The sequence below is a fragment of the Leopardus geoffroyi genome, chromosome A2, assembly GCF_018350155.1.
Source record: "Leopardus geoffroyi isolate Oge1 chromosome A2, O.geoffroyi_Oge1_pat1.0, whole genome shotgun sequence".
Classification (NCBI taxonomy): domain Eukaryota; kingdom Metazoa; phylum Chordata; class Mammalia; order Carnivora; family Felidae; genus Leopardus; species Leopardus geoffroyi.
The window spans coordinates 63,121,934-63,148,339 of NC_059331.1; the positions used below are offsets into that span (position 1 = coordinate 63,121,934).

Sequence of the window (26,406 nt, forward strand, 5' to 3'; positions counted from 1 at the left end):
ACCCAAGACGGCAAAAAGCCAGCATGATGGGCCCCCACCTGGCGGTGGGGGGAGACCGAGGAGGGTGGTTCCGAGCATGACCAGCATCTGTTATTGAAGCAACAGGTGAACCCACCAGACTTCAGGTTCAGGCCTCAACTCTGTAGACGCGGGAAGAGTCCCCTGGGGGGCTGAACATCAAAACGGATCAGTATCTATGAGCAGCACCACACGTTATGATTCAGTTCTTAGTATCTTCGAATGTAGGTTTTCGAAGGTCTCTGGGCAGAAATCTTGAAATGCATTCCTAAAGGCAAAACATGTTAATTTATCACGGAATCCAAGGACCCACAAAAAAATCAGCTTCAAACTCCCGATTCAACACATGCAGACACACACGTGCACACGCCCACGCACACACGGACGTGCACACGCACACTTTCATCCACCGCGAGAAATGCCTGCCTCCCCGAGGCTTTGCCACGTTTATAATTTTATTATACTCTGAATAGAGATGATATTTGAGAAGCAGAGAAAATGACTATACAAAGGTTTATAGAACATTCATTTACATACTGGATATATTCTTTACAATGTAAGAAAAGTAAAAATACCCACTAATAAGTAAGGCAGATAAGGAGACGTGAGGTCTAGGACGCCAGGGATACACATGGAGACCCTTAAATTCGGTTTGACTTAATGTGGTTATACGTTAGCACTGGAGGAATACAGCATACGGTTAACAAGCAGGTTAATAGGACCCTGGCTATGACACTGTGGGGGGCAGGCCTCGTGACCTCCCCAGGACAGGACCCCTGTGCCTGCTGGCGCCCGGAGGCCAGGTGTCAGGGACAGCGTCTTCCGCGGAGTGACCCCTGGCCTGCGTGGGGGGGGCGGGACAGGGCTCCCCGCGGTCTGAGCCCCCAGTTTGTGGATTCGTCTTGTTCTGTGAAACAGGTGTGTAACAGGGAGAAATCTGTCATACCAGCTTGCCAGAACCCGTGGAACTGGCTTCCCTTGGCTCCGGAGAGGGAGCGAACTTCCTGATGCCCTGACCCCTGCGAGAAGCCGCAGCTGGCCAGTCAGTTAAAAAAGCAAGCGGGTGTGGCTTCTGGAATGCTCCGGACAGGGACTGCACGGGAGGCCCTGATGCCTCGGTCATCTGATGGCCTGTGCTCCCAAATCCCACACCCACCCCTGCTTGGATTTCTAAACGAGACCTCTTCCTTCATCGGAAGGACCCGGGACCCGGGCTGCCGTCTCTGGGTCAAACTGGGTAGAAGCCATCTCAGGCTCAGGTCCCTTTGGCTGAATTTCTGCCACGAAGGGAAAGCTGTGATGCCAGTGGCCTCTGCCGAGGACCGGGCCACCAGGGCTTCTGGGAGACACCCAGAGTCTCTCACGGCCACCCCTACACCTGTCGGTGGAGAAAGTCCGCGAAGACCAAGGCAAACATTTGGCACAGAAATGAGGCACTTGTGATCGGTGCAGCTACTGGACCAGCCGGGGACCATGTCCGCCTTCTCAGCGCCCACGGGGGCTCGTGCACTCGGGCTGCGTGTGGCCCCACGTCGGTCTCTGACCCGCTTAAAGCAGAGACCTCACGAGACACACTCCCACCCCCTCCTGTGTGGCTGCCGGCGACTCTGGGAGGCCCAAGAGCTGGTCTGGACTTTGCAGAGCCGGGCAGGGCGGGCAGCTCCCGGGGCCGAGAGGCACCTTACACTGAAGACCAGGCCTTCCTTCCAGCTCCCGCTCCGGGGGACGCACAGGGCCCTCGGCATGAACGGCACAGCTGGCTTGGTCTCCAAGGTGGTGCAGAGCAACGGCCCTCAGCTCAAGAACAGGCTGGAAAGTCTGAGCCTCGTGCTGTTCCTCCTGTCTCTCCGCTCAGGACGCTAGAAACACAGGATCCACGGGGGCCGCAGAGGCGGGACGAGTGGCCGGCAGCTCACAGAGGGGCGAGTCTAAACCCAAATGTGACCCACCCTCCGGAACCTTCCTCCCCAGAAGGGACGTCACCCGCAGCCCAGAAATGCAACATTGACCATCAGGCTGCAGGCGGTCGAGGCTGTCGGGGCTGCGGACCCCGATCACCTGTGCACCCAAACAGGCTCAGCCCCGTGGCCCGCAGCGATGGGACCCGTCCCGTCCAGCAACAGGAAAGTGTCATCATAAATAATTTGGCATAAGCAGAATATAAATTACATGAAATGGCATTTCACGTCCCTCTTCTTTCTCCTCTTGCGGCCAGTGCGCTGCTCAGACTTGGCGTGTGAGCAGGAGGCTGGGGCCACCACCGCCAGCCGGGCCGAAGCTCTCTGACGTCATCGGGTGACCTCCCCGTCCTCACAGCCATCGCACTGTCCCCTCCCCAGAGTTCCGGAAGGGCCTGACCTGCACGAGCCTTCGTCAGACGTGCAAACCCTTCTCAGTTAGCCAGCGTCTCTGTCGTGGAGGAGAGAGGTCTCCTCCCGGGGGCACGGGACGGACCGGGGCCCTCCGCACCGGCGATGGCCCCACTGCTCACGCAGGGCCACAACCAAAGGGCCGGGCGCCCTCCTTCCCACAGACGCCAGCGTGCAAGGAACACGTTTCCTTACACGGCCCCTTCCAACACGGTGGAGCCCAGGTGGGTGTTGCAGGTGCCCAACTGCCTCCACCCGGGAAGCACCTGGCAGCAGGAGTGTGTGGGGAGCAGTCTTCCAGGGGAGGCAGGAGAGGGCGGGCTGTGTCCTCAGATCTATAAAGCCGGAGAGGGATCCCCTTCCCCTCCTGGGGCTGCATCAGGCTCACCAGCCGCCACCCGGCAGACGCCCCGGCCCCCCTCCTGTCTCTGGCGGGCAGGGGCTCAGATCTTCTTAGGGGAGCCGATCATGACCTTTGACACAAAGTTGACAATGGCGCTGGCAGGCTGCTCCGGGTCATGCTCCGCAAATAAGTGGCACACGTTGTCTGTGGCGCTGCCCTGCTTCCGGGCCACAAAACCGAAGACTCTGCGAAAGGAAAGCCGAGGTCAGACTGCCAGCGTCCGTCTGCTTCCTCCCCACTGCAGCCACCGCGACCCGCCACTCATGCTGCCCCCTAGCCCGACACCTGCCCACACCTGCCCGTACCTGCTTGACACCTGTCCACACCTGCCCAAGAATCTGTCCATACCTGCCTGACACCTGTCTACACCTGCCCAACTACCTGCCCACACCTGCCTGACACCTGTCCACACTTGCCTGACTACCTGTCCACACCTGCCCGACAACCTGCCCACACCTGTCTGATATCTGTCTATACCTGTCCAACACCCATCCACACCTGCCCACCTCACAGGTCAAGCAGTTGTGTGGCTGGCCACTGCCCCGGTCCATTCCTGGCCAGAATCCTGCAGACTCTGGACGGGATGGGCTCCTGGGCCCCCACCCAGCATGTGGACCCCGCCCAAGGGAGGGCTGGGGTCCTCGGGTACGGGGGCAAGCGGCTTGCTCTCTCCTCGATCAGGTTACGTGGGGGCACAGACCTCATGGGGCACCGGGGCGGTGAGGGGAGCGCTCACACCTCCAGGGGTCAGAGCTCCCCTCTCCAGCCCCCTACACCCCAGTCAAGACAACACGCTACCAAGGAGACTGCTTAGACGCACAGCACATCTAATTATTTTTCTTAGAAGAATGGAACTGTTCTCTGGACAGGCTTCCGTGAGCCCTCAGCTGCCCATAGTGACTTCCATTGTCTGGTTCCCTGGCAAAGCCCCTTCTCCATCTTCGAAAAATGAAGGATTTTTCTGTTCCTGTTTAGCGGTTTCCAAGTGGGCTCGCCTCAAGTAACCCCGATGGCGTCGCACATTCCATGCAGGCACGAGTGCCGTCAGCCCCACGTGCCAGAGCGGGGCAGTCCAGGCCCCACCTGGGGTCTCCGTGCGCTTTATCAGACCCTGAGACAAACATCACTGCGAGATGGGGACGCCAGAGCCAGACCCCTGTGATGTGACATTCCAGGCAATCAAATTTAGGTTACACCGAGGAAGCCGGCCTGGGGAGTGCACACAGCTCCGGAAAGTTCTGGGAGCGCCGTGCGGTTTCAGCCCGCCATCTGCGTCTGGGAAACACTGACCACCGTGTGGTTCATGCTCACACACGGGCAGTCCTTCCTTCCACCCTGACCTTGACGTGCCCGCCACACACACCACTCTGAGCAGCCAAAAAGCCGCGCAATCCGGTCCTCGCTACCCGACCACACGTACAGGCCGAATGGAAGTGCTGTGCCTGCAGAGAAGAGCCCGCAGAAACGCAGACCCTGGGCAGGCCCTTCCCACGGAAAGGGATACTTTCAGTTTTGTTTACGGCACAACCCAAACCCACTGGCGAGATTCAGTCATTTCCTGACGGAAACCCCATTTGCAAACCTGTAAGAGAATGTACTTTGGAGAAGGAAGGTGCGGCATCCCGGGACCTTACCTCGAGCAGGGGCCGTCTGTGATCCACCTTGTAGATTAAAAGAGGAGGAAGAGTTACGTTAGTCTCTTTATTAACTTAACGGGCAAAGGATGCTTAACGCATCGCTTCATACACACAGGGATTTCTTACTTCCTGTCCTGTGGATCCAGCGCGCAGAAAATCACACTGCTCACGGGGTAGTGCCTCCGGAAGAAGAGCCTGTGGGGACAGGGTGGAGGGGGACAGGGTCCCACCACCGGGTATCAGGGCGACGGTGATGCGTGGGGCAGCCCCCCCACCAAAGGCGGTTTTATTACTGGTCAAAGAGCCCTGTGTACCACCATCAGAGGTGGACAGAGCGGGCGTGGGGGGAGCTGGCGCTCGGCAAGAGGGAAGCTCTCAGCAGGGCAACCCTGTGCAAGTGCCAGCCGCGTGGAGTCGGGACCGAGCCCGGGAGCCCTGGCACCCAGAGAGAGGGGCCAGTGAGCCTGGCCTTCCTGTTCTCAGCCCACGAACCACCCACCATCGCCAGCTGTATTTCCTCGCTGGGGACAGGGCGTCGTCGAGGATAGGAACCCAACTCAGCTATGAGGATGCACCTGATGGTGCCAGGGGGAACTGTCACACTGGCTGCGGGGCAGGTGCCGAGGACGGGTCAGGCTGCACCGGGGAGGGTGGGTGCCAGGGGACCCGTCCTGTGCCCCGTGAAGCTCCTGCCATTCTTCTGCTCTTACTGTTGAGGACCCGGCTGTCTTGCTAACCACACCAGTCTGTTTCCGTAACAGGTAAACGGGAAGTGCATCTGAAATGCCTTCGATCCTGAGGTCAAAGGCTCCGCGGGGGCGGGGGAGGACCAGGCACTGTCTGTGCACCTGACTCCTCGGGCTGGGCTCTACACTGTTCCCGCCAGAACTCCTACTGCATAGAAACCACTCGGTGACAGCTCTGATGAAGGCCACCGAGATACTGTCTATCACCCGGATAATCAGACACCGTCTAGACACGTTAAGGTCATCACCTGTTATATAATGTCTGGATTATGATGAACGATTATTACTAGCACGTGTTACTCTTACCCAGAACTAATCACTATTAGGTTACAATCATCTGGACGCTGAAATAGTATCTAGCAAGGTCACCTGAGCTCCGTGTCACCTGAGACGGGACGACCACCCATCACATATACGGACACTGAGCAGACCGGTGGACTCTACCATGGTCCCCGGGTGTTTTTACAGAATCAACTTAAAAGATATTTGCGTTTAAACATTACACAGGCGGGGCGCCTGGGTGGCTCAGCTGGTTAAGTATCTGACTCTTGATTTCAGCTCAGGTCATGATCTCACGGTTCGTGGGTTCAAACCCCACATCCAGCTCTGTGCTGACAGTGTGGAGCCCGCTTGGGATTCCCTCTCTCTCTGTCCACCCCTCCCTTGCTCGCTTGCATCGTCTCCCTCTCAAATAAACTTAAAAAATTTTTTTAACGAAATAAAAACTATACACACGTGTGTGATACTCAAAGGTCCAAATCTCTCTCTCTTCTGACAATTTTACCACATCCTAAGAAGAAAACCTTTGGGCTGAATATCAGGGGGTTGCACGTGGCTCCTGGGAGGTGCAGAAGGGAGTGTGGGTGAGGGACGCATCCCCAGGGGCCGCGCAGGCTGGCGGGGGGTCTGGCCCCGGGGGTGCCCCGGGGACTCACTTCCTCTGGTTGTCGGTCAGGGTGATGCCCTGGGCGGACACCTTGAAGTGCACGACGGTGCACAAGGGAGGCGGCTCCTGGACCAGCGTGAGGCTCAGGGCCTTCTGGACGGCCTGGTGGCCGGTGAGGGACTCTGTCTCCACCGAGTTCAGGTACCAGACGTTGCAGGCTGCGAGACGCAACAGGGAGACGCTGTGTTAGTGTGACCCCTGCCAGGTGCCCCGGCGCAGAGCCCTTGGCCCCCGATCCCGAAGGCGTGGGGAGCGAGGGACCGGGGACACACCTGCCCTGAGGCCCCAACCCGGAGTCTCCTGGCGTCCCCGGTGGGGCTGGGGTCCCCTCCCCAGCCTTAGTGTGGGCGTGAGTCCACAGATAAGCAAATGTGCCAGAGGGAGGCATTTGTGTGATCCGCGTGGGCCAGGCTGGTCAGCCTGTCCTGCCCGTGCCACGTGCTGCCACGGGCTGGGGGCTTCTCTGCAGCAGCTTCTCTCAGGGGAAGCAAACTGCTGAGTGCGAGTGGGGCTTAGTAAACAGCCCGATGGCGCTGAGCCCGGATCCCTGCAGCTCATGCAGAAGCAGACGTCGGGCTTTGGGGGCGTGTGGGAGGTCTGCGTCACTCTGCCTGCCACCTGCTTCCTGCAGGAGCCACGGCCTTGCCTGGCCGACCACCACCACCGTGTCCCCCGGAGCATAGCCGCCTGCGCCCCTGCTGGCCGGACGCCAGGGTCCGTGTGAGTGCCCACAGCCGGCGAGCTGCTAGCCATCCACTGCTTCTAGGCAAATGCTGCAAGCCACAGCTAATTCACAGCTAACTTTTAAAGTTTGGGAAGCTCTGGGCCTCGAAGCCTCAGTGCCTCGGTGAGACCCGGGTTTGCGCCAACAAGTTCACGTGCCCTCGATCCCGGGGTGCCAGGCGCTACAAGCCTGCTGGCCAGGCTCTTTACCGACGTAGTGGGGAAAAGCCACCCAAATCCAATCGTCGGAGTCTCTGGAACAGGCCCAACTGGAAAGGCCAAGAATGAAGGAAGCAGGTTGCAGAAAACCTCCCGGGCGGCGTCTTCTGCCGGAGCGTCCCCCACAAGGAGCCTCCGACAGGCTCAGCGGGGAGTTTCCCCCAAGACACTAACTGTTCTCTGCAAAGTTCCCCGAAGCATCCGCTCACTCCCGCCCTCGCCAAGGGGAGCTGGAGACTTCACCCCTGTCGTGGCCAGACGTGCCCTGTGCCGTCAGCATCGTTCAGAGAGAAGTTTCCACCCCGAACACCAGTGTTTCCATTTCCCCGAGCTCTGCTGACGTTGCTCAGTCCTGAGGACACTCAGTGTGTGTCCGGCCGCGACAGACGCTTCCCAGACACCATCTCACCCAGTCTGCACCCTGTCCCGGGTGGAGGGGCGTATGAGTGAGGACACTGCGGCCTGGAGGTGCCAGGAAGGTGACAGAAACCTTGCAGCCCCTGGGTGTCCAAGCCCCCGTGCCACCCCAGCTTCGTGCTGGCCGCTGCAGTGCCTACCGAGAACCTACTGGGTACCAGGCAGGTTCCCTGAGAAATGTCGGCCAACGTTCTGGAGGGTGAGCTGTGGACTTTACCGTGTGCGACTCTCCCCGGCCACAGATATGCCTGCAGACGACGCCCCGTGCTCCTGCCGACCGCAGGCACCCCTTTAGACGCCCGCACCTGCACCTGCACGTTCCCACCAGGAGGGGGTGATCAGGGGCAGGCGGAAACGGGAGACGCACCCCGCTGCTCCCTGCTGGCGGCCACCGTCCCCACCATCCCCAGGGGACCTGAAGCTGCCATCTGACCTTGAGAGCTTTACAGGTGCCATCTTGGGGCAGAGCGTGGGTCAACACAAAGTCCTCACAACTGCAGCCGCCCAGTGCTCGGCCCCTGCCACGCTCTGACCAGACGGACTTTTACGAAACACAGGCGTGAACCAGGACTGCGCTGGCGGACGATAACCGGGCAGCATTTATCAGGAGGCTCGGAGAACAGGGCTGCACTCGCTGACCCAGAGGTCCCGCCTCTGAGAAGGCTTAGAAAGGAGGGCGACCAACCCGACCTTCTCACAACCAATGTGACAGGGGAGCGCGGGGGCCGCGGCTGACGCTGCGCTGTGGTTCGCAGGGAAGCCAGAAAGGGAGGAATTCTCGGCACAAGGAGAAGACGTTTTCTTTTCCTCGTGTTGTATCGAGACGAGAAGATGGATGCGGGCGGAGCCCTGGCGCGTAGCCACCTCCCGAGTTAGGTGCTCGAACCCTCACGCCTCACGCCCTCGGCTCGCGCAGTGATCGTACACCAGCTCTTTCTGGAAGCCGCACACACGGTAGAGGTTAATGGGGAAAGCGGACTAGAAACCACATCCGTGCTACGGTCAGGCGTATAAAATAACACGCATGAGTGTGAGAGCGGGAGCTGGATGGGTGCCTGGAAAATTTACCATACTGTGACTTTCGGGGGGTGGACATTCTGCCTTTGATTTCATTCCTGTCACTGTGATGCAGTTCCAAAAAAAAAGAAAAAAGAAAATTCTGATCTAACTACAGTGAAATCCCACACAGCTGGCACGGCCTGGCTCTGAGCCAGGACAGGCTGCCACCAATCTCACCCCCACTCCCTTGCGGCACCACAAATGGCCTTTTGATGAGGAGTCGGGGTTTGGGGAATCTGGGTCCCGAGGGCAGAGTCACGTGGTCCTTCCTCAAAGCAGAAAAGGGAGGTTGCCCCTCCCGGGGACTGCTCTGCTGAGCCTGAGGGTCCTGGAGCCCCTGCCTTCCAGGAGATGAGGGAGTTTGTCCTGGGGGGACCCAGCCCCGACCAGCGCTCCAGGTGGGGATGACCACGTGCAGTGGGGCCACACCCATCAGACCCCTAGGGATCAAAGCCTCAGGGACACACAGGTTCACCCAGCCCGTTTCTGGGAATGTGGGTCCCAAGACAGCGATGCAAGATTCAGAAAAACAGACGTGATGCAGACAACGCTGCCTGTACTGAGCAGCCAGAGAGAAGTCAAGCAAAGAAACAGCCAGACGAGCGACCATGAGGAGCCAAACCACGAGATGGACCATTTTGCAGCCACTAAAAACGAGACCCACATCGTGTGCAAAATACGGCGACCTTCTTACGTGACATGAAGAAAGGAAAAACATCCAGGGTGCGTGGGAAACTCACTTCCTCTCTCCAGTGTCTTCCCTTCCTTTAACTTACAGATCAGACTTCTTTTATAAAGAAAAGAAATGTTGTGACATGGCTAGTTTAAGAACACAACCTGACGTTTCTGGGAAATGTGCCAAAGGCCTGGTAACGCCTTCTCTGGACGGAACACGCAGCCGCTGCTTTCCCAGCACCAGGGAAGAGTGCGGCCCAAACCCCAACAGTCACCGAGGCCAGAACAACCCACAGGGCCTGGGCCCAAAGGAGGAGAAGACGTGTGCGTCCTTGCTGGAGCTGCCCACTCCTGCTAACACTCCCTAGTGCGGCTTCCTCAGCTTGACGGGGAGGAGACTCGGAGAATTCGGGGAATTCGAGAACCACTGCCAGTTCTGAAGGTGGATTAGGACACACGCAAAATGTAAGAAAAATCAGGGGCGCCCGGGGGGCCAGTCAATTAAGAGTCCGACTTCGGCTCAGGTCATGATCTCACGGTTCGTGAGTTCGAGCCCTGCCTCAGGCTCTGTGCCGAGGCACAGAGTGGATGTGCCTGTTTCAGATTCTGTGTCTCCCTCTCTCTCTGTCCCTCCCCTACTTGCTCTCCTACTCTCAAAAATAAAATAAACATTTAAAAAACAAAATTTAAGAAAAAACACTAAATCCATTTCCTTGAAGTGATCGCCAGTGGGACAGTCTGACCGCCTTCCGGCCACGGTCGTCCCACACTGTGGGGCCTTGGGGAGCTCCTTGCTGGCTCTGTCCTCGCTCCAGCCACGGATCTGTGTCCTGATGCCACTCCCAGCCTTGTCGCCCAGGAAGTGAGCTGCGTGGAAATTTAACCGCCTCCGTGTGTCTTAGAAACGTGAGATTTTAAAAGGACATTGTGTAAATGCTCAGCTCAGATGCTCACAGAAGACTCCAGGGTCCTGCCTCAAGTCCTGGGAACTGCCACCCTTCACAAAGGCAAACCAATGATAACTGCCGCATGTTACTGAACGAGATTATAAAGTGAACCTAAAAATGACCCCCTGCAATAGAAGAAAAGGCTTTTGTTTTCTAAATATACATATATATATATATATACACACACACACACACACACACACATATATGTATACACATATATATGTATATATATACACACACACATATATATGTATATATATACATATATATGTGTGTGTGTATATATACATGTATACATACACACACATATATATATTTATTTTGAGACAGAAAGACAGTGCGAGGGAGATGGGCAGAGACAGAAGGAGAGAAGAGAATCCCGAGCAGGGCTCAAACTCGTGAAGTGGTGAGATCGTGACCTGAGCCCAAACCAAGAGTCAGAGGCTCAACCGACAGAGCCACGCAGGCGCCCCGAACAAAAAGCTTTAACATCTAAAAATAAGGGCGATTATGGTTCCCAATTACGAGTAACTAGTTCATTGATCCATTTATTAATTGTATATTTGTTGGGAAAATGTTTGATAACCATGATGCTTAAGGAGAAACTTGCCAGGCAGCTTGCCGTGAGATGATATAAAGCCAAGTGCACAGTCCAGAGGCATGCGGGCTGGGGTGTAAACCTGAGCTGAGCACAAGCAGAGATGTCACAGCAGGGGGGAAAGGCCATTTCTCCCGGGCCAGGAAGAGCATTTTTCCGTGAAAGCACAGTGGCAGGCAAACAACAACCTTGTGGGTGACCACATTATAGTTCCCATGGCAGTTTTCAATGTCAGATTCACTTGGTCTCTGCAGCCATGCTGTGGCAAGAGATCATTATCATTATACTAAGATCTGTGTGGCTGAGTGCATCACCGGAGGTCAAAACCCTGAGTGGCAGAGCCTGGACTTGAACCCAGGACTCACACAGCCACATTCCACATTTTTGGGGTTCATGTTCTAACGCACTCGCTGTTTGGGGCAAACTCTGTCACCTTTGTTCTCGCCACACAAAACTTACCCCTCAAGGATAAGTCTGAAAAGAGTTCAACACAAAATCATTCGTTGTGAAACCAGAGAGATGAACTTTAGCTGAGCAAGAGGCAGAGAGACAGGGAGTTATCGCACAGAAGAACAATGCACGTTGTACAGAGGAAGAAAATAGCTGTATGTTTCACTGACCTCCATCACAGAGCCACAGTTGTAAGCTATTCTACAGATAAGAGGTGCAGAAAGGAGGTATTTCGAGCCCAGGCCTCCACCAGACTCCGAAATTCCCTCCCCAACATTTCCGAAAGCAAACACCCACCATGTATGAAAGGCCTCCTGTGGGGAACTGGGTTCCCTCACAGCTGCAGACCCACAGGAGTCCTGTGGCCTCAGCCTTGTCCACACTGGGGCCATAGGGCTGCATCTAATGCTGCAACAGTGACCAGGGTGACAGAGCATGGCAGGAAACAAGATTACTACACAAGTCAATCCCTTACCATCCACCAGCAGAGGACAATCACAATTTGGAACTAAAAGAACAAAACAATTTAGGTTAGCAGCTCCAAAAGCAGAATACCTAGGTATAAATCCAGTAAAATTATGTATAAGATCTATTTACGAGAAAAACTACAAAACTTTGAAAAAATAAACAATAACTGAATAAATGGAGAGATTCCACTTTATGAATAGGAGGGCTCAATTTTGTCAAGATGTCAATTCTTCCTAACTTGATCTCTAGATTCAATACAATTCCAATAAAGATCCCAGCAAGTTATTTTGTGGATATTGACAAACCAGTTCTGGAGTTTCTATGGAAGCAAAACACCAAGAAGAGCCAAAATAAGATCAAAGGAGAAGCACCGAGTTGGAAGACTGACAGTACCTGACTTCAAGATCTGTTAGAAAGCTGGAAGTCAAGGCTGTATCACTAGTAAAAGAACAGACAGAGAGATCAATGGAACACAACAGACAGCAGAGAAACAGACCCCCAACAATACAGTCAACTGATCTTTGACAAAAGAGCAAAGACAACACCATGGAGCAAAGATGGTCTCTTCAACAGATGGTGTGGGAAGGACGTCCCCATGCAAAACAGGGACTCTAGACAGAGACACCACCCCACAACACTCAGAGTGGACCACAGACCTGAATGTAACATGTAAAACTAGAACTCTTCTGGAAGATCCCACAGGAGAAAATCAGGATCACCTTGGGTTTGGTGATAATTTTTTTAGATACAACACAAAAGGCACAACCCATGAAATAAAGAAATGATGAACTGGATTTCGTTAAAATTAAAAACTTCTGCTCTGCAAGAGACAGCATCAAGAGCATGAGAAGGTGAGCCACAGATGGGAGAAAATATTTGCAAAAGACATGTCCGATAAAGGACTGATCTCCAAAATATACAAAGAACTCTTACCAGTCAACAATAAGAAAACAACCAACCTGGGGTGCCTGGGTGGCTCAGTCGGTTAAGCATCTGACTTCGGCTCAGGTCATGATCTCATGGTTCGTGGGTTTGAGCCCCACGTTGGGCTCTGTACTGACAGTTCAGAGCCTGGAGCTGCTTCGGATTCTGTATCTCCCTCTCTCTCTCTGTCTCTCCCCCTATCGTGCTCTGTATGCTCTCTCTCTCTCAAAAATAAACATTAAAAACAAACAACCAACCCAACTAAAAAATGGACAAAACACCTTAACAGATCTCTCACCCAAGAAAGTATACAGATAGCAAAGATGAAGAGATGACCCCCGTCATGGGCCATCAGGGAAATGCAGGTGAAAACATGGCACCCCACTACACACCTATTAGAACGGCCAAACTCCAGAACCCTCATGACACCCAGCGCTGGCGAGGATGCTGAGCGGCGGGAACGCTCACTCATGGCTGGTGGGAACGCAAAATGGCGTGGCCGCTCTGCAAGACACTGCTGGAAACATGCTCCCACCACCCGATCCAGCAGCCGTGCTCCTTGGCATTTACCCAGAGGAGGGGACATCAGAAACCTGCACACGATGTTTACGGCAGCTTTACTCAGTTGCCGAAAGCTGGAAGCAACCGGGATGTCCCTCAGCAGGTGAACGGATACATAAGCTGCGGTCCATCCAGATGATGGAGTATTACTTGGCACCAGAAAAAAAACAAAAATGAGCCACCGAGCCACGAACAGACACGAAGGAGACTTACACCACATCGCTAAGTGACAAAAGCCAATGTGAGAAGGCCACCAACCATACGATCCAGCTATGAGACATTCTAGAAAAGGCACAACTTCAGAGACAGTAAAAGGACCAGTGTTACCAGGGGTTTGGAGGGCAGGGATGAGGACGGAGCACGGAGGAGTTTAAGGACAACAAAGCTACTTTGGGTGACCCTCTAACGGTGGATATGCATCATTGTCACATTTGTGCAAACCCACCGAGTGACTACCACCAAGAGTGAGCCCCAGTGTAGATTGCGGACTCTAGGTGATAATGATGCGTAAACACTGTAACGGGGGGCGCCGTGCATGCAGGGGCAGGGGGGTGCGTGGGAAATCTCTGCATCTTCAATTTTGACGTGAACCTTAAAGCGCTCTAAGGAATAGTCTATTAATTAAAAAAATAAAGTGCCCAGGTGAGCCCCGTGGGGGAGCGGGGGGGGACTGTGCCCCCTGGGCTCGGGGCAGCACGGGGGAAACAGTCATCCTGTTTAGTGAAGCCCTCTGAACGCTCTTATATTTACAGCTGGAGGTGCGGCCCCCGCACCCCATCTCCCCAGATGAAACGCAGCTCTGGACTTTCTCCTACTGTCTGGTCTTGTTTGTGGTGGGGTATCTGTAGCCTGGGGAGTCCTGGTTCTGTCCCCCCGCACTCGGTGCCCACCCTATCCTGGGGTGGCTTCCAGAAAAGGAAGCTCCTTCAGGCACACAGCTGGGAAAGGAAACCCGCAGACCCGAGGTGACAAAAGAGGCCTTGTCACTGAGCCCCCTTCCGCCCCCAGGAACCGGGACGCGGGAGCGCGAAGCCAGCTACTGACCTGCCCCTTGCTTGAGGAGCTCGGCGGCTGAGTTGGCTGCCGTCTGGGGAGAACTATCGGCTATTTCCTCCAGCGGATCTGCGAGAAGGAACAAGAAAGAAAACGCAGAAATGAGTCCGGCTCATCGGAAAACAATCTTCACGACACCATTACACTCGTGACCGAGTTCCCAGGCGGTGACCAGCGCCAGTCTGCGGAGCTGAGATGGTCTCCTGGGGACCACGGCCCCACCCGCAGAAACCAGCACCAGGTTCTGAGCAGGGGGTGCAGCAACACGAGCTGGCAAGACGTCTTCCTCACCTCTGCATCACTGTGTACCAACAGTTTCAAAAGGTACATCGCACTCACCTATATTTTAAAGTCACCACTATGGGATACAGTAATATTCTGTGAAATTAATACTGCCTACCTAGGGAGCTGGGAAATATGGCCAATCCCACCGTTGGGCTTTAGTTCCCTAACTACAGAGATGGTCAGACCGTCACAAAGGCAAAGAGAATACTTTGTCACCTAAGCTCAAAAATATCAACAGCCTGCGAACTTGTAGAATCACAAAAATTAGCGCGAACGGCCTTGAAAGTCTCTCGCTGCGGGCATTTTCTATCCAGGGGAACGGTTCACAAAGCACGTCAGGTGACAGTGTTGCTGAGGGCGGCCTCGGGTCTGCAGGCTGGGGTGCATCACCGGATGCTCAGCCTTTAGGGTTTACCCACAGAGCAACACTCTGGTCTGGTTTCCCTCAATGGATCGTCACGGGCCCGGCACTGCTGTGCCCGACACGTACCCACACACCTGCGCGCGCGCACACACACACGCAAGCACGTGCACACACATACGTGGGCACACACGCATGCGCGCACACACCAGGCCAGCACCGGGGACCCGCGGGCGTACCTCTGTCTGGAATGAGCAGCTTGCAGGGCAAAGCCAAGGGTGTGATGGAATGCTGACACACCAAAGCCGTCAGGCTCCCTGCAAACAGACGAGCAGACAAGAGTTAACACGGCCCTAAATACCGCATCGCTCGGCTGATTTACCTGCGGGAAAGAAGCCGCCGCGGAGGGTGAGCCTTTATATTTTTAGCAACTAACACGCCCCATGATTGTGGGACTTTGCGCAGAACTTCAATAAAGTGACAAGTGCAGGTGAACAGCTAAGAAGTGGGGGCGCCTGGGAGCTCAAGCAGGTAACCGTCCGACTTCGGCTCAGGTCATGATCTGGAGGTCTGTGAGTTCGAGACCCTCATCAGGCTCTGTGCTGACAGCTCAGAGCAGCTCAGAGCCTGGAGCCCGTTTCGATTCTGTGTCTCCCTCTCTCTCTGCCCCTCCCCCATTCGTGCTCTGTCTCTCTCTCTCTCTCTCTCTCTCTCTCAAAAATAAAATAAAAACATTAAAAAAAAAAAAAAACAGCTAAGAGGTAAAGAAACTGCAAGTGACTCTCAGCCCAGACACACAGTCACCAATTTATAAAGAGTAAGTCGGCCGTCTGCCGAGCCTGAGGCCACCTCCGTGGACCCCGCAAGGTGCTTCTGAAGGTTAAGACAATGCCATGCTTAAGTCTGCACGTGAGTCTGGGCGTCTTCCCAGCAAGCCTGCGACGTCAGGGAGTTCTGGTCTTGCAGGGCCGCACTCCGGCTCTGACCCGGTCCATGCTCATAGCCCTGCGTGCCCACCAGAGCGTGGACATCTGTATTTCAGTCTTGAACCTGCTTCCCATCCGTTTGGTTTCGGGAAAGCTTTCAGAGCATTTCCATACCCAGTTTATTCCAGAGACGCTAAGGGAGAGAGGCACCCTCAGCGTGATAGCCCTGCCTCTCGGGGGCGGCAGGGGGATGCACACTGCGTGGGCCAAAACTGGGACTGTGCCCCCTCGGCCACTTACCGAAATAGGGCTCGTTGGGGCAGCCTTTCAACCGCACTCCCTTTGGGGTACACTCGATCAGAAAGTGCCGCACAAGCTCGTTGGCCAGATCTCCCGCTGTGGGAAGAGATTTAAAAGGAAAAAGAGAGAATTTAAAAATGGGAGTCCAGGAGGATGGGAGAGGGGGACAGAACACGGGCTAAAGGGAGGGGCCATGGGTGGGGCTGTCCTGGGAAGGAGCGCGGAGCCCCCATGGGGACATGTCCGGAGGTGCAGGGGTCCTGGGGACAGACCTGCAGACGCTGTGCAAGAACCCCCAGTGTGGGGAACGAGTCAGCAGCTGCAAGCAGGAACACGGGCGTCTGGCACCTTCCCGTGTTACGTACAGGGGGTATCAGAGGGCTCGGGACACAAGGGGGATACTCAGGAGTGAGCCACTGAGAAGAGTTGGAGGAGCCAGTCTTGTGGGTGCGACTGACCCAGGAGCCGTGTAACAGGCCCCCAGGAAGGAAGCCCCCCCCCCTCCCCGTCACTGTGACTGCACAGAACACCGGTGTCCCCGCTGGTCACGCATCCTACGAGGAGGCGCCTGACGAAAACGCAGCCAAGGGCACACCGTCTGAGGGCAGAATACAAATAACACAGTAAACACAGGGAAAGAGGCGACAGTTCTGTGCCCCCCGTGCCCACCACGGACCGCGTCTGCGGTCACTTCTGTTTCTGAGCAGGAGGCAGCCAGACAGCAGGACCCGCTGCTGGGGGTCTGGTCCCTCGCCTTCACCGTGGGCGGCTCGCACCGTGGTCCACAGACAACGGTGGTGACACAGGGACAGTGGGGCTGGCAGGAAGGGAAAGGGCCAGACTCCTCGAGAGGCAGCATGGCGCCTCATCTCTGAGGAAAATGATCCGCGTCTTCAGCACTGAAGGGGACACACGACCCTGGTGACGAGTGCCTCGGAGGGACAGCCAGCTGCCCAGAGAACAGATCTGTCCTCAGGATGACTGTTGCTGCGTGGTCTCCGGGTACCACAGGCAGGATGCTGGCATGCTGAGCTCTCTCCTCCCAAACTTATCTGTGGACTAGGGCTGGGCAAGGACAGGCAGCCTGCGGGTGCCGGTGACACTGTGCTTCATGCACCTGCTGTTCTGTGTCCTGTTTCGTCATCTTCACCTCAGGGCTGAGTCAAAGTTGGCCTGCATGGTAGACGCACACCTGGAGGCGAGAACGCACTCACGGCATCCTCTGTGCTTCCAAGGTGACAGTGTGACACTACATGCAGGAAAGATGTTGGCTGGAAGTTTCCATGGAGACCGTCCCGGCTCTCCACCGGGACCCCATCTCCGCAGACACAAGATGCTCCGGTCCCCAGACTCTTGTCTGCTATGATCTTCACCCAGGACTGGTGGGGACACACGGGGCTTCTGGAGCTGCTCTCAAGGCTGAGCTCTTCCTTTTTTTTGTTTTTTAATTTTTTTTTTTTTTTTCTTTTTGAGAAAGAGACAAAGAGTGTGAGCAGGGGAGGGGCAGAGAGAGACAGGGAGAGGGAGACACAGAATCCAAAGCAGGCTCCAGGCTCTGAGCTGTCAGCACAGAGCCCAATGTGGGGCTCAAACCCATGAACCGTGAGATCATGACCTGAGCCAAAGTCGGATGCTTAACCGACAGCCCCCCAAGTGCCTCCCAAGGCTGAGCTATTATACTTGATCTGCACGAAGCCTCCTCCCCCCTTGCTTCCAGATGCCACTATTCAGACTTGGGGTCTGTGCTGAGTCATGTGCACCCCCACCCACAGCCACCTGTGCCCAAAAGGACACCTGGGTTTCCCTCAAGCCCTTCGGTCGCGCCTGAGGCCGGACGCCTTGACTGCCAAACCTCACGTCCCTCCAGGCGCAGCCCTAAGGCCGTTTCTCCTGGAAGCCGTGGGCACAGCCTCCGCCCAGGATTTCTACACACCCTCTTCCGTCCTGGGCGCGGAATGTGGGTGAACCATGAGCTCTTCCCGCTCCCAGTGAGGCCAGTGCAGGGGAGCTGCCTCGGTTTACTGCCTCTCGCCTCACTGTGCTTCCCAGATGTTGCGCTGTTTACAACCCGACGGTTTGTGGCGATCCTGAGTCAAGCCAATCCATCGGTGCTATTTACTCGCTTCGCGTCTCTGTGCCACAGCTTTGGTGTTCTTGCAGTATTTCAAACTTTCTCATTATTATTACGTTCGTTACAGTGATCTGTGGTCAGTGATAGGCAGTTAGCTTTTTTATCAATGAAGTATTTTTTCATTAAGGTACACACGTTGACTTTTTAGACTTAAGGCTATTGCACACAGAGTAGCCCACAGTACAGAGTAAACGTAACTTCTACACGCACCAGGAGACCAAAAAGCTTCTTGGATGCCCATTATTGCGATATGGGCTTTATCGACCAGTCTGGAGATGCGCTCGCAAGGTCTCCGAGGTGGGCCTGTGTTCATGCCCTGGAAAGCTGTCAGTGAGGAAAGACAGCAACAGATAGGAGCAGTCTCACAAGTAGAAAACAACGAATCTTGGGGTGCCTGGGGGTAGGGGGCTCAGTCAGTTGAGGGTCTGACTTGATCTCAGCTTAGGTCGTGATCTCACGGTTCGAGACATGGGGCTCCAAGTCGGGTTCAGCACTGAGCACGGGGCCTGCTTGGGACTCTGTCTCTCTCTGCCCCTCTCCCCTGCTTGCTCTCTCTCTCTCACTCTCTAAAATAAAACATCAAATAAAATAAAGTAAAATAAAACAATGAATCTCATAATATGAGCAAAAGCAGGTCACAAAATACACGTTAGTTTCCTTCTATAAAGTTGAGAGCAGGCACAACTATGGATTCCTATTTTGGTGGTTAATATAATTTAGGTGGTTAATAATTTAACCTCCTACTTACAAGGCTTCCCTGGGTGATCTGAACCGTGTGTGTGTCAGGAACGGAGGAAGGGACAGGCGGGAACTGGAAGGGACACGCGTGTCACTGGGGAGGGCCCGAAAGGGCACGTGACTCCCTACTGGAACTGTATCAGCATGAACTCACCAACTTTTTAAAGTGATACAGTCCCTCCTCTGGTCACTAGCCAGAAGCAGGGACACTGTGACACCAAGAAGCCCACCCAGCACTGACACATTCCGGTTTCCAGGCTCTGTCCCCCAGCACACAGACGCGGGGACTTTTGGAGGAACGGCGGGGCAGGGAAAACTGGAGGTGCTCACAGGCCGACGGCATGATGTCAGGACATGGGGCCAGTGCCAAGGGCCTCACGGAGCCCACTCTGGGGTGGCTGGAAGGTCCCGCAACGATGGATTATGACGCATGGGAGGGGCATGCAGGGGCTTGCCCCCAAGGTTGTCTCCTGGGCCATGGGAACGTGTGTGTTTGCTTCAAGATCACGTGTGTCCTGCACCAAGGCATCGCAAACTTCTCTGCGCCCTGGTTATGTTCACGACAAAAAGGGTTCCAGAGAGTAAGCAGATTAGAACACGCCGTACATGGTTCATCAGGCCAAAGAAAGATCATGTTATGACTCCAGGCTGACACCAGCATCACTTTTAATCCACCAAAATGCTCCGCCAAGAGTAGGCACAAGAATCGTGCATGCGGGACACTGCCTTTTACGAGGGAAAGAAGGAAAAGTGCGTGTTTCCATGCACTGGACAGACGGTCGGGAAGGACACACAGGAATGTATCAAGGTTCCCGGCGCAGAACAGGGCCCAGGGGCTGTTCGCTCTGGCAGCTGGACAATGGAATGCGTTGCCTACTCGAAGCAATAAAGAAATAGAATTCACAAATAATTATCGTCCTTGCCTGAACAAGGACGGCACAGAGAGAAGGAAACCTGAGCGCAGCTGTAAGAGTCGTCTCACTGGTGGAAACGTGAGCCACACACACTCCACGTGGGTTACTTCACCCGACGGGCCCCCCCGGGTCCTTACCTTTCTTGTTCAGCTGCAGGACGGAGGGCGGGGGAGTGGCCACCTTCATGGCCAGGCCGTAGGCTCCTCGGAAGGAGTGGCTGTCCCTGACAATGAACGACCCAGGCTCCTTGTCCTTCAGCATGGCAATGGCTGGGGAGGGAAGCAGAGAAACACACACGTCTGCCAGGGCCCCCCACGGCCCAGCACGCCACCTCCATTCACGGCCTTTGCAAACTGGGTCAGGGGGAGCAGGCCCACGTCCCTTGGGGGGCGAAGGGGGGGCGGGGCTCTGTAATGACGCATAGTTTTCAAGGAGGGCCTGACTGCCAAGGACGCAGACCACCCCGCCAAATGTTGGCTCACGAAGGTACCAGTCATGGTCCCCGAGCTCTCCTGGCACACAGCACGGCCGTCACCCCACGGCACCTGTGAGCTATGAGGACCCCAGCTGACTGCCCAGGACACCGGCCCCCAGCCGAGGTGCCCGGCCCGGGTCTCCATACACACAACGTGGCAGGCAGGAAGGAGGCACAAGGTGGTCTCCCATCCCCGCCAGGGCCCCGTCCGGCACCCTCTCCCCGTGGGGAGTTTTTCTCAGAGACTTTAGAGTGTGTGCTTCCCACGTAGCAGAAGGAAAGAAGCCTCTGTTACATTTTCCAAACACAAAAGGATGGGCTCCAAAAGTTACTGAACATTTAACGCAAATCCCAACACTTGCCTCAGGGGATGGCAAAAATGTGGCCGCACGTGGCCCTCCGTCCCCTGGGTCCGTGGCAGCCTGGATGGGGCTGGGAGCCCCCTACCCACGTGGCTGTCATCAGTCAGGGCTGACAGCTGGGCCTGGCACAGCCATCCTCCCAACTTCCCGCCTAAGGCTGGGGGCTCGCAGCGAATATGCGGCTTCGAAATCACACCCCTCCCTCCACGTTCAAAACCTGGGCCCCGGGGCCTGGGCTCGGGGTCCTGGAAGATGGCAGCTTGGGGCAGACGACAACCTGTTGCCCAGACACCGGCCAGAATGTCCACTCGTAACCGGACCACATCTTACAACTTAGCTTATCGACTTGAGGAAAGAAAGGGATTTCAAGTATAAAGTGACCCAAAATGACAGCCACGGAACTGCCGTGTCTGAAATGGAGCAGGACGTCCACGGGTGACATCTCAGCAAACAGTGCCGTGGGGCCCGCTGTCCGAGGCCCAGCTCCCAGTGAAATGACCAGGTTCCCCTTCTGTCACGTGGGACGGCGCCCTCCCCCGCGTCCAGGCCGAGGCCCCTTGCGCAGGAGCGGGCAAACTGCACGCAGTGGCGGCGAGGGCTGGGCTCTCCGGAAGGGGGCAGGTTTGGGGTGGCCCTGGGAGGTGCCTTTGCCCCTGCTGCCCGACCGTCTATACGGGCTCGGGGCTGCAGGGCAGGTGGGCGCGCTGGGGCACCAGGACCCGGCCACCGACACCAGCAGGCTTCTGCTCCTGGAGTGTTTCTACATCTGGGGGCTGACCGTGGAAGCGGGAGGAAACGATCCTTAGAGAATGACCTATTTTCAACTGTGATCTACCTCACAGAGCCTTTTCTTTCCCTTTTAACGCCGTGATCTTCCCTGGCTGTGGCGGACAGAGGCGCCCCAGCCTCAAGGGCACAGGGGAGGCTGGGTCTGCTCTGCGGAGGAGGGGGGGGCGGGGCTCGAGGACAAGGTCAGACCCTGTTCTGAAACAGAATGAGCCAGGACACATCCTGGACGCGGCACAAGGCCCTGCCCAGAGCGGGCCTCACGCTCCCCTCGGAAGTCGGTGGTGGGCAGTGGCCATGTCCTCACTGTCTCGAGAAACCGGTGCTTTCAAAGCCAGAGCATGGGAGCCCAGTGCATCCTGCCGGAACAGCTGTATCTCGTATCTACCTCACCTGGAGGCCCCGTTTACCCTGCGTAACTTCTACGTGCAGGTTAAAAAACTCCCGAGGCACCGACCTGGACACGGGCGTATGTGACCAGTCTTGTCCCCAAAGAGGCACATCCCCACGGTTAAAACACAAAGCAAACCAGACCAAACTAAACCCACAGGCAGCTTTCTGCCATCTGCAGAAGGTGGGCGCTCAAGGGAACGTTAGTCGGGGGTTGGGGGGGTGACCTCTACACAAAACACGGAGAACACGGAGAAGTTGTGCTCTGTGTGGCTCAACCGGGAAACTCCATGCCCAGCGCACATGCGAACTATTTCAACATGAGGTCCCAGCAGAGAAACACTTGTACACGTGTGGCACAGAGGACCACCCCTGCATGCCTACCAGGCGCCCCCCCCATGCCCAACCTCTCCAGAACCTTCCAAGGCAGGGCCCTGCCACGTGTGTCCTACGGGACCACCTATCTCTAGGGGGAGCCCCGGCTCCTCAGAAAGCCCACCCACCCACCATCCCAGGCTGGAGGCTGCACCAGCGGAAAAGGAACTTCACACAGAATCTTCTAGAACACAGTGCGTGACAGGCCCTTTTCAGACTGTCCCACTGGACCAGGCACTTAGCACTGGGGTTCATGGCCTCAGTCATGGGGGTTCTTGCACCACGAGCAGGGAGGGGACAAGAATGCGGTGCTCCGCCACGCAGCACGGCCACAAAGGCCAATTCAGGAACTCGGAGGTCCCCCCAGGCCGCAGCTCCCCCCATGCAACGTGACAATAGGTTCGTTGAGCTCGTGGGAAGAAAGGCACATTCTTACCGTGTTTATGATCCACTTAACTGAATACAAGAATTCCAACGAGAAAGTTGAACAGTGCCGTTTTCCAGCCACTTAACTGTTTCTCTCCAGGCAGTTGTGAGAACTAATCTTCAGGACGAGGCCTGAGGACTTTGTGCAGAAACTGTCCCCCATGTGGGCTGCGTGAGGACCTGCCCTTCATCCCTCCTCCCTGCTCTGAGGCACGCTGTCCCAGCTCGGCCCCCGGGATTTGGCTCAGACAGTGCACTTGCAGCCACATCCCTGCCTCCAGCGACCCCACTAAGCCTGCGTCAGGATGACAGCTGCTCACCCCAGGGGCCGCCCCCACCTCTTCCCCAGCTGGCCGCCCCACTCCCGGACACCACTCCTGTGAATCTTCCAGGAAGAAGTGATACGTGACTTAGCTGCTCAAAAACACCAACGACTTGGAATTTTCCCAGCTGCCGCGGGGCAGGACCACAGGCACACACCGTGTGGCATGTGTGTGAGGCAGGTGGGGACGCCCACCACGGGCCCCCTGGTTGAGTGCCTGTCTTTCCGCTGTGGACAAATGCACGTGCACAGAGGCCAGGGTGTTGGGGAGACTTCCAGCCTTCCTCCTTCCCCCGAGGCTCAGGGCCTGGACAAGGACACCGGGAACATCTCTGCCTGTGACCATCCGCAGTCATCGTTGCCAATGGCAGCTGGCGGAGCCACCAGAAAGCACACGGGCATGCCGCCATGCTCACGGGCAGCGCTCACGCCTGCCCAGCTCCCTCATTAGGACCGAGCCTCTGCTGTAAAAACCTAAAGGTGCATTTTCTGCAGAGGTAGGTGATAAAGGGCAGGCCTTGCTCAAGGCCATGAGCCCTGGACGTTCCCACCCCGGGGTCCTGTCCTGCCCACGCACCTTGCTCTCGGGAGATATCCGCCTTGTACCAGAATTTGGATGTGTCTTGGACAAAGTTCACGGACACATGTTTATCACCCGCATTATCTGCAAAACAGAATGTAAAACCGGTCACTGCGGAGGGTTTATGGCAACCGCTCACGTCTCATAGAACCAAACGTTCAAAGTCCAACGCGGGGCAAGGATGGGGTGTCCTGGGAAAGAGCGCCGTATTTAACTACGCGGGAGCCGGCTGGTGCGCGTCAGGGAGCAGGGCTTCCTGACCAGCGCAGACTTGGGACGACACGGCGGCCGGCCCCGGGGAGCAGGACAGACAGGCAGACGGAGTGGCTGGGTGTGGCTTAATCGTGTCAGTATCTTATTCTTACACATTTGAAACATTTCATAGTTAAATTTTGAATGAGTTCACTGAATTCGAAAAGGGGGTAGGGGGCGCCTGGGTGGTTCAGTCAGTTAAATGTCCACCTCTTGGTTTCAGCTCAGGTCATGATCTCACAGTTCGTGGGTTCGAGCCCGGCATCGGGCTCTGTGCTGGCAGCTCAGAGCCTGCTTGGGATTCTCTCTCTCCCTCTCTCTCTGCCCCTCCCCTGCTCTCTCTCTCTCAAAATAGAAACAACAACAAAAAGAAAAATTTTCAAAGAACAAGGATTCCCAGTGGCAGGAGAAACAGAACCCACCGTGGGTCAGCGCAGAAGCAGAGGGAACAGAGACCCCACTGGACGGCTCTGGGCTCCGCTCTTAAGGCGCTGCCCAGACATCCCAGGGCACCCTCCTCGCTGAGCGAATGCACATGGGGCTCCCACCGGCGGAGACGTGCCTACCTGGGCTGGGTGCCACTGGCTCCAACGCCTTGGGGAAATCCGGGAGGATGTTGGGGAATGGGATGCTCATGGAACTCCCACTGTGGGGGCTGGAGAAGCCGCTGGATGAAGGGGAGGCTGAGCCCAAAGACCGGTCCCCCTCCGAGGCTCGCTTCTTCTCGGGTAGGGGCGGCTGCCCAGGCAGGGTCAGCGGACTGTGGTGGCCACTGTGGCCCGGCGTCACCGTGAGAAAACTGGAGGACAGGAAGCCGCTGTCACCGGCCGCTGCTGCCGTCCGCGGGGTGCTGGGGGCCTGGGGTGTTCCGTGGGAATGGACCAGCAAGGCCCCGGGGTCGTCCCCAGGGGCAAGGCAGCTCCCCACGGGGGCAGTGCCGAAGCCCAGGAAGGCCTGGCCACTCGGGGGGCCCAGAGCTTCAGGTGGCTCCGCCAGGGACAGCTGGTGGTTGTGGAAAGGGGCCTGGAGCTCGGCGGGTGGGAGGTGGGGCCTCCCGGGGCTGTCGGGGCCGAGGCTGGAGCCAGGGAACTCGCCGGAGCCCAGGACGCTTCCTGCCGGCCGGCCGCTCCCCAACAGGGCCAGCGAGGCTTTGGGGCTGCTCTCCACCCATGGGAGCTCGGCGGATGGAGGGCTGTTGGAAAGACAGAGCAATCAGAACACTCTAGGAGGCGCCCGGAGATCAGCAGGGGTCCCCCAGGCGGCGAAGACAGACGGGAAACCGGTGCTGAGGCTCCCCCAAAATGTCAGCAGTCAGACCCGCCCTTCCCTCTTCGCCGCTCACCCCAAGATGCTCAGCCCCTCGCACCCGATCACACCTTCCCTGCCTCCTCCCTCCTCACCCGGCCAAGGCCTTTCTGCTCAAGACAAAACCCAGGTCCCGGCTCTGAAGCCTCTCAGCCCCGTGTCCAGCTGGCAGTCTGTGCCTGCCCCTGCATGCACGTCGGCCACGCAGTTCACTGTGTGCGGCTTCTGGCAGAATGGCTTCCCCAGGCACAAACCACGCTCCCCATTTTCTTCTTCCCCCTCCCCTGATAGCTAGCCAGGGCACCTGACTCAGTTTCCCCTAACCAGCTGATTAAAGGAGCCCAGTAGTAATAAGAGAAGTTACCCTACCCGAAGCCAGAAATTCCAGGATGGAGGAAATCAGAAATTCCAAATTTCTGGAACTCCAGAAAGTCAGCTCCCAGCCAGCAAATCACACACACTCCCTAGCAAACACTTACTGCCCCAGGCATCACACCAAGTCCTCAGATGAGACCCTGACCCTGGTTTGAAGAAGAAGAACGGGACGCCTGGGTGACTCAGTCAAACGTCTGACTCTTGATTCGGCTCAGGTCATGATCTCACAGTTTGTGAGTTTGAGCCCCACATCGGGCTCTGTACTGATGCTTGGGATTCTCTCTCTCTCTGCCCCTCCCCTGTTCTCTCTCTCTCAAAATAAATATGTAAACTTAAAAAAAAAAAAAAAGAGGAAGGAGGCAGAATCAAGAGTGAGGCGGGGCATGACGTGTCCTAGGGAAACACCAAGAAACCGTTCCTGGTCAGGGCACGTGCAGTGGTTCAAGGGCCGGCCCCCACAAAGCACCGACATGACCTCTCTCCCTCTGTGTGCCCCTCCTGCTCTCGCAATCCACCAAGGGGGTGTCGCTGGGCTTTCCCGAACACCAGGACAAACTCCATGTCCCCAAGAGCACCGCCATCCTGGCCGCCGAGGGAGACCAAGCCCGAGCACCCCTGCTCCAGCCTTGGCTCAGAGCACGCTGTCACAGGTGCCGGTCCTGAACTGGCCACTGTCCCCAGAGTCCACCTGCCGGTGGGTTCCCTGGGGTGTCCTGTCAACAGTGGGGGGACGCTCTCAGGAGTGTCTATCTGTGATTACACTTCTCAAGAGCGACGGTTCTCAGCGCACAGAGCAGCTGCGTGTGGGCTGCAGGCCGGGCCCTCCGCCCTCCCCTCCGTGGCCGTTCCATCTGCAAGGGCGGCTCCGCTAAGCGCAAGGGCCCGTT

General features: G+C 56.4%; 1 protein-coding gene across 9 annotated transcripts in view; it reads right to left on the minus strand.

The window, feature by feature from the left end:
• Positions 1-459: 459 nt before the first annotated feature.
• The window catches only part of TNS3 (tensin 3), a 217,867-nt gene continuing 191,920 nt past the window's right edge, over positions 460-26,406 (minus strand). For all 9 annotated transcript variants that reach the window (XM_045494226.1, XM_045494223.1, XM_045494230.1 and 6 more), the window contains 10 exons: positions 24,406-25,031; positions 23,585-23,671; positions 20,009-20,140; positions 16,089-16,184; positions 15,102-15,179; positions 14,208-14,285; positions 6,109-6,277; positions 4,554-4,622; positions 4,425-4,451; positions 460-2,975 (listed from right to left, as the gene is read on the minus strand). In XM_045494226.1, the coding sequence (XP_045350182.1) occupies positions 2,831-2,975; positions 4,425-4,451; positions 4,554-4,622; positions 6,109-6,277; positions 14,208-14,285; positions 15,102-15,179; positions 16,089-16,184; positions 20,009-20,140; positions 23,585-23,671; positions 24,406-25,031 (1,507 nt within the window). In that variant the 3' untranslated portion in view covers positions 460-2,830. The remainder of the gene's footprint in view (positions 2,976-4,424; positions 4,452-4,553; positions 4,623-6,108; positions 6,278-14,207; positions 14,286-15,101; positions 15,180-16,088; positions 16,185-20,008; positions 20,141-23,584; positions 23,672-24,405; positions 25,032-26,406) is intronic.